This window comes from Lissotriton helveticus, chromosome 8 (assembly GCF_964261635.1).
Source record: "Lissotriton helveticus chromosome 8, aLisHel1.1, whole genome shotgun sequence".
Classification (NCBI taxonomy): Eukaryota; Metazoa; Chordata; class Amphibia; order Caudata; family Salamandridae; genus Lissotriton; species Lissotriton helveticus.
The window spans coordinates 746,279,139-746,297,842 of NC_136069.1; the positions used below are offsets into that span (position 1 = coordinate 746,279,139).

At 43.4% G+C, this 18,704-nt stretch overlaps 1 protein-coding gene across 5 annotated transcripts in view; it reads left to right on the forward strand.

The window, feature by feature from the left end:
* The window catches only part of LOC144772899 (arylsulfatase D-like), a 417,503-nt gene that overhangs the window by 310,530 nt on the left and 88,269 nt on the right, over positions 1–18,704 (forward strand). For all 5 annotated transcript variants that reach the window (XM_078657579.1, XM_078657576.1, XM_078657575.1 and 2 more), the window contains one exon: positions 2,462–2,598. In XM_078657579.1, the coding sequence (XP_078513705.1) occupies positions 2,462–2,598 (137 nt within the window). The remainder of the gene's footprint in view (positions 1–2,461; positions 2,599–18,704) is intronic.

Here is an 18,704-nt window from a genome sequence, read left to right on the forward strand (position 1 = left end):
ATGACGCTACAGCAGCCCCAGTGTGAGGACTAAAAGGTGCACATGCGTTCCTAACCATAAGTGTATCAACATTATGACGCAGTGGCCATTTTGGTAATTTTTCATATAACATTTAAAGATAGCAGATACCTCTGCAGTGGTAAATTAGACAAATACATAAATAAAAAAGGCACAAAAGTGTTGTTATAAGAGAAGTGGCCTGGTAGCAAACTGGAGCTGCCAAGTGATCGTAGACAAATTCCAGAAACAAAGGGCAGGGGCAGGGAGCAAGAGAGGAGTGGAGAAGCACTGGGGAGAGATCGTAAACTCTGCCGGAAAAAAGCAACATGAAGCAGGGAGGGTGAGGAAGCAAAAGAGGGGGGATGAGTGGATGGAAAGAGATGAGGTAGTAACGGAGGTGGAGGGAGCTCCACGAAAAAGGTGGAGGGGTGGGGGCGGAAGGAGGAAACAACACACGCAAGTTAAGGAAAGCAGGCAAGCAAACTCAAGCACCCCCCTGAAGGGCTAAAAGCAAAAGAAAAAATGTGAGCGGGTGAAGGATATGTCTCATCAAATAAAAAGAATGGTAAAGAAGTTGAACAGAAGAGGAACAAGCTCAAACAAGGAAGGAGATCCATTGAATAAGAAGCATGCAGATAAGATTGCCAAGGAAGGAAAACAGTGATAGTCAATAAGCTGATCAAAAGCCAACTATAAGTAGTGATATTTTCCACATTAGATCTTTTGACAGCAGAAAGCTAAAGCTGTCTCTAGGCTTGACCTAAAAATATGGGCAAACCAAGAGGCAGCCTGCCAGCCCTGACTACGTTTTTCTAACAAGGCATAGTCGACCCTTATTCACCCTTGCAGTGGTAATTAAATACTCTATTATTATGTTAAACCATGCTTTCTTCCATTAGCAATTTGGTATTTCCATCTAAAGGCGCACATCTAATAAAAAAAGGCTCTGGATGCATCTAGTCATATCAATTAGGTATTTTAGAGATCTGTAGTTAGATGGCCATTTCAATCTGTGCAAAAATAATTCACAGTATAGTTACTGTTAATAATTGTAAAATACATCTGTATAAAAACGCATCTCTAATTTCCTTATATTAGGCAATTTATGATGCACCCATTCACCTGTTTTCAATAAATGACATAGCTGGTCAACTCTAATAACTTATTACAGTTGAGTTCCGATGTCAATGCTTGTTGCCAGAGCCAGCAGCAGAGACCAAAGGCATGTGAGATCACTGTGCATAATTAAAGCATCTTTTTAAAGAACGAAAACAAAACTTAGCTTGTCTTTCTTCTGTTCTTTTTTCCTAGCTGTACAGTAACAAGCAGAAACAAACACACCAGAATGTTTATTTTTTGTACTCCTTAGGTAAATAAACGTTTGAATCTTTCTGCATGTTTCCATACAAGCTGAGCTACTGTGCCTTTTTTTAAAACAGAATTGTATTAAACTGATTCTAATATATTTTTGTAACACTTTTCTGACAACTTTTTGATTTGTCTAATTTTGCCTTGGAGATTCTAGTTGTATACTTCATGTTTGCAAGCATGATCTCTTTTTCATATAAAAGAGCAATGCCAAATATTTTAAGTGGGTTGTGGGCAAGGTGATGGAGTGGCCATGTATTATAAGGAATAAAGTACCGTTGCTTAAATCATAAGGATATTGCAAGTCACCCTGGAGTTCTATAACCTTATACAAGAACTTTTCATTCGGCTTCGTTACTCTATATATGGTCATGTAACTCCTTGCTGACTTGCAAAAGCCTTATAATGTACAGCAGGGGGTACTTTATCCCATATATTAGGATTTTCTGAGCAACAGAATTGAAAACAAGACTGTCAGAAAGTTATAAATTATGAGAATAACAAGAAAAAAATGACAAAGCATGTCATATTATAATGGCCTAAATAATAAGAGACATTTTCACATGCAAAGTAAGACTTTAGCAAGTAATACAAACATATTCTAGAAGATCATTATAAAATCAATCCAGATCAAAGGAAAATCCAATCTTTTGACAAAAATCACTATAATAGTAATTAAAAACTTGAGAATAGGACATAGAGAGAATGATAAGAACAAATAATGAGACAAGGGAAAGAAAAACTGTGGCATTGTAATATACATCAATGTAAGTAAAGGTATCTACACATAAAAAGAGAATATTACATTTTTCATATGGAAAACTATAGGTTGTTTAAAAAATACCTGTACATAAAATGCATTTTATTTCAAAGTTGGACCCACCCCTTACGAACAAAGTTACAGTCCAACCTTAACTTTTCAACATGCGATTGAGTGCTGAACACATTGGACGATCAATAAATAACTCAACTGCTGGAAATGCTAAATTTTAGTTATCCTCGTCAGCTTTTTGTTAACTGAAGAAATGTGTTACTTTAAGTAATAAACAAGTGGTATTTGCAGCCGTTAACAGAAAATATGTATTTTTTTCAGAAACCAGAAAGGCCCTTTTCTGCTATTTGTCTCATTTCTGCACGTACACTCTCCACTTTTTACCACAGAGAAGTTTATTGGTGCGAGCAAACATGGACTTTATGGAGACAATGTAGAGGAAATGGATTGGATGGTTGGTAAGTCTTAAATGTTCAACTTTTTTTCTTCTAGAGCCACAATTCAATGTCATGCTCATCCTTGTTCAATGGTTCAATGTTTTATTGTCTGGTTGAGCTACCCCTTCCAATTGTTATGAAACACTATCTACCTCTTATTTATTTTTCCTGGATTTCTTCTTACTTTTGCACATGGTTTTTGGCCTGAGTTGAATTTTTTTGTTATTTATTTTCACTCTCTTGTCATTTTATTGGCTTTAAAATAGAAAGTGGCGCAATTGCTTCTACTACTGCATGAAAGCATTTGTGGGTTTTTTGTGGTTTTATGGATTTTTTAAAAAACTATTTACATTAATACCCCAGAATATTTTAATTTAAACAGTTTTAGTTGGAAATGTCATATGCCACATACTCCCCCTTCCAACTGAAACCGAGGCTAGCACATCCAAAACCACTTGAGAATTGTTATATGACTCCTTCTTTGGAATTTGAAATCAGGAAAGTGCCGTCATTGTAGCAATAATGTCATAGAGACTTGATCCGATCTGGATTTATTTCTTCATGCAACCAGCAAAATGGAATATAAAACATAAGGAACTGCATTCATTGTAGCAAATATAGTTCAAAGATTTGCGCCAGGATTTCTTCTAACTTTGTTTGGTTAAAAAAACAAGGCGAATCATAAAAATGTGGATTATTATTTGGAGCTGGCAACTGCCTACCTCAAGGAACAAGGAATAATAACATTTCTTGGCAGGGTGAACTTCAAACTCACTACATTAACCTGAGCTTAACAACCTGATAGCTATGGCCCACATAAAAGAGGCCTAACTTTGGGCAATATCTAGAGAATTTATACAGTACCAAATCAGTAATAAAGTCAAAAACACAAACAAAACAAATCCAAAACTGGATTTGAAAATAGACTAATCTTTAATAAGGACAATTACACTAAAACAGCAATAATTCCAATAAGTGGTATTGCCGATATGAATTTTTAAAGTGTTAAGTAAAAAAAATCCAAAAAGCACTAAATGCCGATGAAAGTCTATGGAAGAAGCAGTCTGGGACCTAGACCTGATTTCAGGATGACTGCATCTGAGCCTGGGCAGATTACACAAAGTGCACTTGTTCCAGTAAAAGTCTGGAAGACAAAAAGATTGAAAAAGTTCTGAAGTCCTACTTCAGAAGGGTCTTTCTTGAAGAAAAGTGTTATCATTTCTTCTACATCCCAACACATGCTCACTTTTTGAGAAAATGAATCAGCCCTGGCCAGGATGCCACTGAAACTGTAGCCACTGCCATAGAAGCAAAGGCTGGATTCCTAAGGCATGTTGTTCTCACTGGCACTCTGAAACTTTGCATATTTTTTGCTAAAACCAGAATTGGTCTGGGTCACTTTTTCAGCAGTGGGGGGGATCTCTGATTGGGACAAAGCTGACATGAAATCCGATGCTGTGAAACTGCCTGTTAGATACTTTTCTGGCAGGTCCCACTGAAGCGCTATAGAAAAAAGTTTTTTTATAGTTTCTTATTTTCTTTTAGTTCAGACACAACCACAGATGCACATTTCTATGGACCCCAGGACCTCAGAAAAATGTACTAGATACTCTCATAGTGTCAAGCAGAGGCCAACAGGAAAGCCCAGGCCAGCTCCAGCTGCTATTGGTCAGCTGGGCACTTGAGGGAAAAGGGCCCTTGTAGTTTTTTGTGTCCCTATAGCCTTATAGGCAGTCATCCCACTGACCCTTTGCTTCCACGTCTTTGTCCTGAGTACAAGACGGAGAAGGTCCAGTCCTTCAAGGCTCATCTCAAGTCATAGACTGTAAGCCCAGTCCTCTTCTGTCTTCCACAAGCTCAGAAAGTGTTTTGAGGAGGGTACCTTGGGCTGGCTCAAGTATGGTTGGCACTAGATAATTGAAGGATGTGACCCCTGGACGCACTTCTAAAATGCAACGTGTCAGTGTAATTCCAGATGGCCAAAGTTTTCAACAACACTAAACCTATGATCTGGTTTTGAGTATGGGACAGTCAGACATGGAAGAGTGAATATAGCTTTGAGGGCCTTGTCATTGTATGGACATGGTGATTTTAATTTTCTACATGTCCCACCATGCAGCTTACTTAAGGGGTAAAAGGCCAGCATTTGGGTGACCTAATCTTAAAAAGGGAAGTCTGTGACTGTCAAAACGGGTTATTTAGAGAGACTGCTTTGCAGGTTTACACTTCAGCAGTAAATCTATAGTGGTAGGCCTGAAGTCATCTTTTGTACATCTACTCTTCGGATGGCCCAATAGGTGCTGCAGTGCATGAGTGGTATGTAACTTCTAGGCCTTAGCTGTATCCTTCACAAGAGAGGGGCTTTTAGGAAAGTTAACTGTATTTATTGGGGGATTCACATTTAGCCATATTTAAAGTGGGAGCATGGGCACTTTACTGGTTAGTAGGGGTAAAGCATTGGGCCACAATGCAAGCAAGGAAAATGTCCTCCCATTACTTGGTTTCTTAGTAAACAAACAGCTATAATTGGGGTATGGTGTGCCCCGCAGACTGAAGTACCGGGTTATTTAGAACCCAGCGGTGCCAGCGGACACACCCGAAGACTTCGGATTCTCCTGTCTCAGACTACAGAAACACAGAAACTTCTTGGTGACGTCAAAGATCAAATTTATTGGCTGCAGCCAGTAACAGGTATCCTAGAAGTACAACACGGTGTATGTTCTCAGGAGACTGCTCTCTTTTACAAAGCTAGTCATCCCTTTTTATACCAAATATTATGCTTCAGGCAAACATTCCTTATTTTACAGTTGACCATTCACATGTTTTCACAACAAAAACGCAGAATCATGATGACAAGCCCATTTTTCAGTTTGTCCAGCCCACAATCAATTTTTAGTCAAACCCAACATTCTTCATCAGACAGGTCGATCGAACCCACCATAAAAACGGGCACATCCCCATTGTAAACGGACCATAAAGAAAGGAGCAGAGACAGGTGTGAGCAAGATAAGACATAGCTGTGCGTAATAAAAGGTTTGATGGTGTCTTGTGTCTTGATCAGTAATCTTGATCAGCTACTGGGAAAGGAACTGGTTTAAGGAGTTTGGCTTCTGGCAAGAGGGTCGCTCGCTCAGGTCATTCTGAAGTCAGCTAAAGTGTACGTGTGCTTGGAGACTCGTTCGGCCACTGTCATCGGCCTATGTGAGGGCAACCACAAAATGGCTGCCGTACACAAAATGGAACCCGAGGGTTCAGAACGGAAACTCTGATTCCACAGTGATTTGGTCACTCGAATATGACGAAAAATACTTGTGCACCTTCCACTCGCCATTTTTGGTCTGATGCTACCAAAATCGTAATGGTACGACGACTTTTACGAAACGGGTTCAGAATTTCAGTACCTCAGCCCCTCCTTTTGCCCTTACATAGGCAATAACCTAAACCCATGTTAGTCTGAGTCCAGGTCTATACTCATCAGGTCATCAAGATGTTGCTGTAGCATCATCCTATTACTAAGCACGTCTCTTGATACAGGTTTCCTTACACACGATGTAGCACAGAGGCCACATATAGCAGGAGCACACTGTACGCACAGACAGAACAGGAAAAGAATGGCTAAGATCATCCCAATGACCATCAGAATCTTCCATCCCCACATGGATAACAGTTCCCAGAACCATCCCATCAACGACCAATCTCCTTTATCCACATGTATAGATTCGGAGATCTTGTGCAGTCTGGAAATGGCCTGGTATACTGTCGGAGCATTATCTGGAATGAAAACACAGCAACTTGATTGGATCACTTTACATACCCCACCTCGATCTGCAAGTATGACATCTAACGCAACTCTGTTCTGGAGAGTCATAAGACGATCCGACTGGAGCTCAGCAGTCAAGTTACTAAGGGCACCGGCAGTTTCAACTACGGTGGACTCAACCACCCTCGTCAATTGCCGTATGTTCCTGCTGTTAACCATAGGTCCCCAAAACGGCAGAAAACCCTTCAAGAAATCTCCCAATTCTTGTCCTGCAGTATCTTCCTTACTGAAGACACCTCTAACTACCCTTGTCTTGTGGTAATCTGCCGCAGCTGTGTAGGTGGGAGGCAACAGGAACGAGACAAAACATGTGCCCGAGAAATCAGGGGGCAACCATGTGTATGCTTTGTCTTAACAGATGAAATAGATACCCTTAGCGGCTAGGAACGATGGGGAAGTCTGAGACGCAAAAATATACGTCTCAGTGCAGATACTCTTCCCTAACTGAGCTCTTGGATTCTTGCCATTACCTTGCAGACATAGGTGACCCTGATTGGGTACAATCCAAATCGGAGAGGATCTTTTTGCTCGCTGGTTCTCGCTCAGACTCGCTCCATATCCAGTCACGTTCCATCCAATATACGCTAGTGTCTCATCTTTCGGGATAGCCTCATAGGAACTAGCTCCCTTTATCATGTCGACTATTCCCTTGACTAGAGCACTATTCTTTGGGTTGTCTTTCACAGAACGCAGGGGGTGAACTTCACGAGCATAAATGAACATCGTTCGGTATGCCCGCACAGAACCATTATAGCTGAATGGCAGGACTAGGTAAGGAATACCTTTATCAGTAGTATGAGGCATAAGACCATAAACCCAACAGTTAGTTGTGTTCACTACTAGTTGGTGTTGGTGTAGAAGCTGAACGAAGGAGTTATTGATAAACTCTAATCTTCTAACGGACTCATGTTCAGGTAGAGGGTAAAAAGAATGCGTGGAAACAGTAGAAGGAGGTATGGGCTTTGTAGTGGGTGCAAATGTCACTCGAAAAGAGAATAAAACATATCCCATTAAAAACATCATTACGCTAAGCAACATGAAAATGCATAATATCAGAAAACGTTTTCTAGTCATCACTGTACACAGTTTGGCTCTAAAATTCATCTCTTTGGCAGGTCTCTCCATCTCGAAAAACTCCATCCTCTAACCTTGCTGCTCGCGGAGGTAGGGTGTTCCGTGCTAAGGAATGCGCCTGTCAGTCCAGGGAGCTCCCACAGACCAACCAGAACCGTCGACCTTGTGTCTTCGGCTTGCACTCCAAAGACTTTGACGCCGCGACCCTACAGCTGAACCCGGATGGCGGTTCGAAAAACAAAAATCGGTCAAAACTGTTTCTCAGATGGGAGAGCTGAACTTTGAAAAAGTAAAAAGAATTTTTTATTTGTCCATGTTTCTTGGTCTCAAATTATAACGGCTTTTTCCAGATAACATCTGGTCTTGGAATAGGAGTTTAGGCCCGGTAGTGTCCATTCGAACTGACGGTGGCACGGCTTCTTGCAAAAGGTCGTCACCTTCACGCTCAGAACTTGTCCCAATTAAACGTGCATCGCTGAAAGGCAGAAAACGAGGCACAGTCTCAGTTTCAGAATCTGCAATACCCTCCTGGAACCACCGGTCGTACGGCAGAGGCAAAGAGACCCTCTTACAGTGTACGCCGTGGATCCAGTTATTTTTTCCTTGCACTCGCACTGCAGATCTTGTGGAAAAAAAGTACCAAGTATGGGCCGATCCAGCGGGGCTGATCGCTCTTTGTCCGCTGGAAGTTTTTGATTAATATCCACGATCCAGGATAGATGACATGTCCTGGATCTTTAGAAGCCTGAGGCAAAGTATCGAGAACCTGTTGGTGTAAAACACGCAATTTAGCCGTCAAATCATACAAGTAATCAAGCAGTATAGGGTGTTCAATCTCGCTGAATTTCGTCGGCCTCGTCACTCCCCATATGTTGGCCGGGCGACCAAACACAATTTCGTAAGGACTAAGTCCTACTCGGGAATGTACAGTCATCCTAGTTGACAAAAGTGCTAATGACAAAGCATCAGGCCATTTAAGGCCAGAGCTTGCTTGTATCTTTGCCAGTTTTAGTTTAAGAGTGCCATTATAGCACTCTACTAGTCCAGCTGATTGGGGGTGATTTGCAGCATGGAACTTCTGGTGGATTCCTAGCCCTTCACACACTCTCTTCATCACTCGACCCACAAATTCACTCCCATTATCACTCCAAACCATTCTCGGCAAACCAAACCTAGGGAAGAACTCTTTGAGAAGAGCTTTCGCTGTGGACAAGGCAGTATTATCTTTTAGGGGATATGCTTCTACCCATCTCGAAAAGGCACAAACAACAACGAGTACGTATTTCAAGTTGTTGCACCTCTCCATGTGGATGAAATCTAGCTGCAAAACCTCGAACGGATACGTTGGAGGCGCAAAATGACCAGCTGGAGTTGGAGTTCCCTTACCAGGATTGTATTTCAGACAAACCATACAATTTTTCACCACATTCTCTGCACACTTAGGAATTCCAGCATTTTGCCATACTGGAGCCAACAACTTACAGATCCCTTTCACACTGATGTGAGCCATTCCATGCGCCATCGTAATCACTGCAAGCACGTACGCATCGGGTAACAACCATCGCTGATGCTCTGACAACTCAACCCAACAACCATTCGCATCCAATTTACCCGTACTCTCTCTCCACACACTCAATTCTTTCTCTGTAGCTTCAGCTCGAATAGACTTCACACTCTCTATCGTATCTTCACACATTCTAACGTCACCAATCCATATTGCAGGGCTCGCAACATACATTCGACCCATCACATCTCTTGCTGTTTCTTTTGCAACTTCATCAGCAAACGCATTACCCCGACCAACATCATCTGTAACCTTCTTATGTGCACTGCATTTCACAATTGCGACTTGCAACGGCAAAGTAAGTGACTCAAGGAGCTCATTTACCAACTGACCATGCTGTATCTTGGTTCCATGCGAAGTCAGAAACCCATGCTCTTTCCACAATCGTCCAAAACTATGAGCCACACCAAACGCATACTGGCTCTCAGTATATATGGTCACTTTCATTCCTTTTGATAATACACACGCTTTCGTAAGTGCAATCAATTCTGCTGCTTGAGCTGAATTATGTGGGATACGTGCAGCTTCAACAATCATGTGCAAAGTCGTAACAGCATATGCCGCAGTCGTATCACCATTCGGAAGCTTGAAGCACGAACCATCCACCCATAAGGTACCATCGCACTTCACAAGAGGAGTGTCCCTAAGATCTACTCTCCCTTTCGTTTCTTTCTCTGTCCTGAGAAAACAATCATGCTGTTCAGAAACATCTGTCTTTGTTATAATCGGCAACAACGTAGCTGGATTCAACATGTTGCATCTTTTTATGTGCACATGACTCGCTAAAAGTGTCAACTCATAACCTGACAACCGAGCACTAGTTAAGTGCTGTGTCTTGGTCCTGTTTAGCAAAGTGTCCACTGCATTTGGAACCATTACGATCAACGTATTGTTCATCACCAAACCAGCAGACTGCCGAATAGAAACAGCTGCTGCCGCTGTAGCTCTCAAACAACTCGGCAACGCTCTAGTTACCGGATCCAAAGTCGACGAGAAATACGCACATGGACGCTGCTTGTCCCCAAAAGATTGTGTCAATACTGACAATGCACATCCTTCTTTCTCATGGACATACAGTGTAAAGGGCTTACTGTAGTTGGGGGTACCCAACACAGGAGCCGAACACAATGCATCACGCAATTCTGAAAAACTTTTCTGACAATCATCAGACCATGGGAGAGGATTTGGTGTATCTTTACAAGGTAATGCCACCAAAGGTTTGGCCAGTAGGGAAAAATTTGGTATCCATTGTCTGCAATATGACGTGATACCCAAGAAAGCACGCACTTCTCTCTGTGTAACTGGCACACTCATTTTTGCAATTGCTTGAATTCGTTCTGGGGTCAATCTTCTTCCCTCCTTCGATAAGAGATGACCTAAGTAGGTCACTTCTTGTCGACAATACTGTAACTTTGAAAGAGACACCTTGTGATGCAAATCAGACAAATGACGCAACAACGACAAGGTGGCTTCTTTACAAATCTCCTCAGTATCTGCAGCTACTAACAAATCATCGACGTACTGAATAAGAGCAGCCCCATCAGGTAAAACAATCGTATCAAGCTGTGTTTTCAAAGCCTGACTATATATTGATGGACTCTCACAATAGCCTTGAGGAGCGCTCTTGAACCGGAAGCTTCGGCCTCCTAAAGAGAAGCCCAAAATATCTCTACTCTCCTTGGCAATCGGGATGCTGAAGAAGGCATTCTTCAAATCAATCACTGAAAACCACGTGGCTGAAGCTGGAATCATGGTCAGTAAGGCAGTGATATCTGGAACGACAGGAAATTGTGGCACAACGATTTTTATTCACCTCTCTAAGATCGATCACAAACCTGTAAACGGGTGGCTGGGAAGAGTCAGTGCGTTTTAAGACAGGCAAAACAGGGCTATTGCAAACATTACCTCTCATTTCTTCAATTACATCTTTCTCAATCAGGTCATGAATGATCGCTAGCAGTGCCCTTTCACCTTCACTAGAGATCCTATATTGGGGAATACGTGGCATTTTCACATTCGCTTTCAACGTCACAACATATGGCGGTATTTCCAAAAGACCCACGTCATTAGGACCAGTAACCCACAGAATATCAGGAAGAGATGACAATTCTGCCGGAAGTTTATCCTTCGACAAATACATCGGGGAGACCACTTTCTTACCCAATGTGAGTTGTACTCCCGAAGGAGAACAATACAATGTTGCATACAGTCTTTTCAACAGATCCAATCCTAACAAGTTCTCACCACAACCTGTCGTACAGGGAAACGCTGTTGAGGATACTCGAACCTTTGTGAGTTCCTCTGAAGCTGCTGAGGTGGCTGATAATCACACTGGCTACTACGAGGTGTATACGCCTGCTGTAAAAGCACCTTCGTCTTCAACTCTTTAGTCTTCTTCTCTGCTCTTTCCTTCTCATCCTTATCTCTATTTTCATAATACTGTGCAGTAGCCAATATCTGTGCTGATGAGGAAACGGCCCAAGAACTCTCTGATTCCTTCAACTTCTTACACAACTCGGGAAGCAAGTTGTGCACAAACTTATCAACAAACAACCGTTGGCCACCTTCAGTGCTCATGTCTTGACCACTATGGTCAATAAACGTCTCTTCAAACCTGGTAAAGAAGTCAGACACATTTTCGTCCTTTTTCTGCTTGCACGCAGACAATTTATCCCAATTTACTCGCATAGCCAGCATTAAAGTCTTCATATAAGTAACAATCTTACCAGGGAGTTCTGCTACTTAGAGGCTCAGGTTTAGAACCACCAACTTGTAACGCATCTGCAGCAGCAATATTAACCCAAGTATCACCTAGCTCTTGCGCATGATCCGTATGACGAATCAAACCCCACAAAGGCTGTGGGACCACATTTCCAAACAACATGTCTATATCAGCTAAATTCATAACACATGAGTCTGCAGTCTGTGATAATTCCTTATAATAACCTGCAGGATTTTTACGGGGGTCAGGTAAGGTCTGTTTAAGAGCCAAGACTTCAGCTCGCTTCCATGGAACATGTACCCAAACACGCTGAAAATGAGGCTGAACAGGTGGATTAGTGGTTATATCCCCTTCTTTCCAAACTGGGGAAACTTCTCTCATTGGATATTGTCGCACCTTTCTCCTAACGGAAGGATCAGGCTCAAACAACGACTGAGAAGGGTCCTCACTTCTAAACGACAACAATGTCGCAACCGCTTTCTCAACATCGGAACCCACTATAGTTCCCTTCGCAAACTCGTACTGTACACGGGACAACTCAGGCGGAGTGTGCCCCAAATCACCATCTTCCCATTCCTCACGAAGGAAAGTACACATCTTATAAAAAACATATCTCTGCTTAGGTGCTTCCTATTGACGGAAGACATGCATGACAGAATCTTCGTCATATCTTAAAGGGTGAGTAACCCATTTATGCGCCATATGACCCAATACCTCCCGCTCTCTAGAATCAGGCAGTTGACTACGCAACTGTTTACGCTCTGAAACAGGGGTCATACTTAATGACCTAAAGAAAGGAGATAAAAGACTGGTAACAGTATCAGTCATTCTCTGTCGAACAGAAGGAGAAGTCGACAGAACAGGAGATAAAGCAGATTGAGAAAAGGTTAATGTAGGAGCAGGAACAGAAGAAACAGCGAGAACAGGTGAAAAAGTCGTAGGAAGTAAAGGCGGAGCAGGTATCAAAGTCGGTGGCAGGCCTTGAGGAGGCTGCACCAAAGGAGTAGGAGCCAACTGAAGAGGAGCTGGCGGCTGTGGAATAACAGGAGGCATAACAACCGGAGGTTGCGCAACTAAATGTTGCGGAGGTACTGTAGCACTCTGCATATAAGGAGATGGTGAACTCAACAACTGTGACATTAAAGGATCTTTCTCAAGTTCCCTCGCTGCATCTTGTTGAAGAAGCGGCAAAGCTGGATAACACTTATCAATCACCAGTTTACGTTGCCTATGCAACTGCTCACTCGCTTGTTCCTCTTCGTTATCTTGAAATTGTATAGCAGCCTGCATTACCGAAATACCTTTTTCTCTTTCATTCCTCTTTGCTAATTTAATTTCTTTCTGTTTGGCTTCCTTTCGCCATAGGCGGAAAGAGTCAAACATCGCCGGCCAGGCTTTCTTCTTAAAAAGTCTAACTTCTAGATTATCTAAAATCTCGGTGTCGTAGCTACCATATTGGGGCCACTTTAAAACAACGTCCTTCCTAGTGTAGCGGATCCACACTTCATTATACGTGATATGACCCACGCCATGTTTTACATATGTCAGAAGACATTGCCTGACATTTGGGGCCAGCTTTATTATCTTTTCACTCAACACAGTCTACATCCCAAGAGTTCTCTTATTTACAAAAAAGGATATCCATGTTAAATGGTAAAATTGATTTGTTCCTAAAGAAACGTACCTGCCCACCCTCCTTTGCTATGACAAGAATGGGGAAGCTACAAAAAGAAATCAGAGCCTTTATCATGTCAACTTCTTCTCTGAGTCATCCCTGATATGTCTCGTTCAATAGGAATGTCTGTAGAGAAGTGTGAGGCGGCATAAGTAAGAAAGTTATTTCACTTAACATCATCGATAGCCATGATTCTGTAATGACTGTATTCACAGTAAGAGCTTCATCTTTAAGTTAGGTTCTTTGAAAACCAGTAATTGCTTATTGAAAAAAGTTATACATTTGATAAGACATCATAGAAGTTGTTTGAAAATACCATGTTGTGAGAGTGTTTCATAAAAAACACCTTCCACCTCACTGGCCTGGTGATGTGATTAGGGTTCAATTTAGAGACCCTGCTCTTGCTGAGTGTTTAGTGAAAATGGAATTTAATAGTGCTTTGTGTTCCTTTGCTCCTCCTTCTAATATGCAGCTATAGTCTGCCTAATAGGGAAATGTATCATAGGTCTGATTTAAATGTACCTATCCCTTCAATCGTCTTGTAACATTGCACCTCCCTTGTAAAAAAGTCTGAATTATCTGAGCTTGATTCAAACATGCTGCCTGGTGGTAGGGGGAGGGAGCCAACGAGCCCAATAATAGGGTCTCTCTGAATTCAAAGGTAAAAATGCTAAAATTATTTCCAAGAACATCTGAACCTTTTTAAAGATGTATGCTTGCAGGTCACTAAGGCCGTCTTTCAAGAAGGTAGATGTATCATACCATCAACTCAAAAGGGAAAACGCTATTTCGTCTGGGGGTTTAGTAACTTGGTTCTTTATAGTTTTGACTTGTGAAATTATCTCACTCCCTTTCTGAGTTACACTTCCAGACATTTTGGCCATACGTTTTTGAAAAGTGGAGGTGCATCTTTTTTATTATTTATAATATGCATCCAACTAACAACTCTAGTAGAAAGTTAGCTCTTCTGTTCCATTTTCTAGAACAATGAGTTCACATGACCACTTTCACATGATTCCTCTGATACTGATTGCTGATGACTTTAACATACCTTATAGAGGCCCAATTCTTCATGAGGAGAACTTTCTGTATTGTAATTAATGCTTTGTATATCTATATAATTTCTCCACCTACAGCAATTTTCAAAAGCAGGCAAGCTGATTTGTTTATATTCATTTCTGAACTACACCGTAACAAGAAATGTTAATGGCTATTTTAACTCAGATATCCCAGCAAGATCTACTTTTAAAACAACTACAAGGAAAAGTCGAATTGATTATTTATTGTAAGTGTTGATCATTGGGCTCAGTTTAGTAACTATGAGGTTCAGTTGTTCATGATCCGATGTCACAGTCCTATAACTCAATGGCTAAAATATTACTTGCGATACAAAAGGGGATGATGGACGGAGCGTTTGAGCAAATCAAACACTCACCCCCAGTCAACTGATCTGGGTTTAATCCATCACCATTCTTTAGCCCACTCAGCCACCCCATTTCAGACATGGCTATATGCAAATCAGTCTGACCCTGTGCCTCATGGGAACAGTCCAGCCCGAACTGCCAAGCCATGTCTTCCATGGACCGGAAAAAAGCATCCTGGTACCGGTTTCAGATTCATAATCCTCATCAGCCAGGCTATCTTGAATCCAGTGGCCAAGTGAGCAAGGGACTCACGTCTGAGCATACCCTGCCACACTTAGGGCGAACAAAGCTATACAAAAGGGGATGATGGACGGAGCGTTTGAGCAAATCAAACACTCACCCCTAGTCAACTGATCTGGGTTTAATCCATCACCATGCTTTAGCCCACTCAGCCACCCCATTTCAGACATGGCTATATGCAAATCAGTCTGACCCTGTGCCTCATGGAAACAGTCCAGCCCGAACTGCCAAGCCATGTCTTCCATGGACAGGAAACAAGCATCCTGGCACCGGTTTCAGATTCATAATCCTCATCAGCCAGGCTATCTTGAATCCAGTGGCCAAGTGACCAAGGGACTCACGTCTGAGCATACCCTGCCACACTTAGGGAGAACAAAGCGATACAAAAGGGGATGATGGACGGAGTGTTTAAGCAAATCAAACACTCACCCCCAGTCAACTGATCTGGGTTTAATCCATCACCATTCTTTAGCCCACTCAGCCACCCCATTTCAGACATGGCTATATGCAAATCAGTCTGACCCTGTGCCTCATGGGAACAGTCCAGCCGAACTGCCAAGCCATGTCTTCCATGGACCGGAAACAAGCATCCTGGGACCGGTTTCAGATTCATAATCCTCATCAGCCAGGCTATCTTGAATCCAGTGGTCAAGTGAGCAAGGGACTCACGTCTGAGCATACCCTGCCACACTTAGGGCGAACAAAGCGATACAAAAGGGGATGATGGACGGAGCGTTTGAGCAAATCAAACACTCACCCCCAGTCAACTGATCTGGGTTTAATCCATCACCATTCTTTAGCCCACTCAGCCACCCCATTTCAGACATGGCTATATGCAAATCAGTCTGACCCTGTGCCTCATGGGAACAGTCCAGCCCGAACTGCCAAGCCATGTCTACCATGGACTGGAAACAAGCATCCTGGGACCGGTTTCAGATTCATAATCCTCATCAGCCAGGCTATCTTGAATCCAGTGGCCAAGTGAGCAAGGGACTCATGTCTGAGCATACCCTGCCACACTTAGGGCGAACAAAGCGATACAAAAGGGGATGATGGACGGAGCGTTTGAGCAAATCAAACACTCACCCCCAGTCAACAGATCTGGGTTTAATCCATCACCATTCTTTAGCCCACTCAGCCACCCCATTTCAGACATTGCTAAATGCAAATCAGTCTGACCCTGTGCCTCATGGGAACAGTCCAGCCCGAACTGCCAAGCCATTTCTTCCATGGACCGGAAACAAGCATCCTGGGACCGGTTTCAGATTCATAATCCTCATCAGCCAGGCTATCTTGAATCCAGTGGCCAAGTGAGCAAGGGACTCACGTCTGAGCATACCCTGCCACACTTAGGGCGAACAAAGCGATTCAAAAGGGGATGATGGACGGAGCGTTTAAGCAAATCAAACACTCACCCCCAGTCAACTGATCTGGGTTTAATCCATCACCATTCTTTAGCCCACTCAGCCACCCCATTTCAGACATGGCTATATGCAAATCAGTCTGACCATGTGCCTCATGGGAACAGTCCAGCCCGAACTGCCAAGCCATGTCTTCCATGGACCGGAAACAAGCATCCTGGGACCGGTTTCAGATTCATAATCCTCATCAGCCAGGCTATCTTGAATCCAGTGGCCAAGTGAGCAAGGGACTCAGGTCTGAGCATACCCTGCCACACTTAGGGCGAACAAAGCGATACAAAAGGGGATGATGGACCGAGCGTTTGAGCAAATCAAACACTCACCCCCAGTCACTTGATCTGGGTTTAATCCATCACCATTCTTTAGCCCACTCAGCCACCCCATTTCAGACATGGCTATATGCAAATCAGTCTGACCCTGTGCCTCATGGGAACAGTCCAGCCCGAACTGCCAAGCCATGTCTACCATGGACTGGAAACAAGCATCCTGGGACCGGTTTCAGATTCATAATCCTCATCAGCCAGGCTATCTTGAATCCAGTGGCCAAGTGAGCAAGGGACTCATGTCTGAGCATACCCTGCCACACTTAGGGTGAACAAAGCGATACAAAAGGGGATGATGGACGGAGCGTTTGAGCAAATCAAACACTCACCCCCAGTCAACTGATCTGGGTTTAATCCATCACCATTCTTTAGCCCACTCAGCCACCCCATTTCATACATGGCTATATGCAAATCAGTCTGACCCTGTGCCTCATGGAAACAGTCCAGCCCGAACTGCCAAGCCATGTCTTCCATGGACCGGAAACAAGCATCCTGGCACCGGTTTCAGATTCATAATCCTCATCAGCCAGGCTATCTTGAATCCAGTGGCCAAGTGACCAAGGGACTCACGTCTGAGCATACCCTGCCACACTTAGGGCGAACAAAGCGATACAAAAGGGGATGATGGACGGAGCGTTTAAGCAAATCAAACACTCACCCCCAGTCAACTGATCTGGGTTTAATCCATCACCATTCTTTAGCCCACTCAGCCACCCCATTTCAGACATGGCAATATGCAAATCAGTCTGACCCTGTGCCTCATGGGAACAGTCCAGCCGAACTGCCAAGCCATGTCTTCCATGGACCGGAAACAAGCATCCTGGGACCGGTTTCAGATTCATAATCCTCATCAGCCAGGCTATCTTGAATCCAGTGGCCAAGTGAGCAAGGGACTCACGTCTGAGCATACCCTGCCACACTTAGGGCGAACAAAGCGATACAAAAGGGGATGATGGACGGAGCGTTTGAGCAAATCAAACACTCACCCCCAGTCAACTGATCTGGGTTTAATCCATCACCATTCTTTAGCCCGCTCAGCCACCCCATTTCAGACATGGCTATATGCAAATCAGTCTGACCCTGTGCCTCATGGGAACAGTCCAGCCCGAACTGCCAAGCCATGTCTACCATGGACTGGAAACAAGCATCCTGGGACCAGTTTCAGATTCATAATCCTCATCAGCCAGGCTATCTTGAATCCAGTGGCCAAGTGAGCAAGGGACTCATGTCTGAGCATACCCTGCCACACTTAGGGCGAACAAAGCGATACAAAAGGGGATGATGGACGGAGCATTTGAGCAAATCAAACACTCACCCCCAGTCAACAGATCTGGGTTTAATCCATCACCATTCTTTAGCCCACTCAGCCACCCCATTTCAGACATTGCTATATGCAAATCAGTCTGACCCTGTGCCTCATGGGAACAGTCCAGCCCGAACTGCCAAGCCATTTCTTCCATGGACCGGAAACAAGCATCCTGGGACCGGTTTCAGATTCATAATCCTCATCAGCCAGGCTATCTTGAATCCAGTGGCCAAGTGAGCAAGTGACTCACGTCTGAGCATACCCTGCCACACTTAGGGCGAACAAAGCGATACAAAAGGGGATGATGGACGGAGCGTTTAAGCAAATCAAACACTCACCCCCAGTCAACTGATCTGGGTTTAATCCATCACCATTCTTTAGCCCACTCAGCCACCCCATTTCAGACATGGCTATATGCAAATCAGTTTGACCATGTGCCTCATGGGAACAGTCCAGCCCGAACTGCCAAGCCATGTCTTCCATGGACCGGAAACAAGCATCCTGGGACCGGTTTCAGATTCATAATCCTCATCAGCCAGGCTATCTTGAATCCAGTAG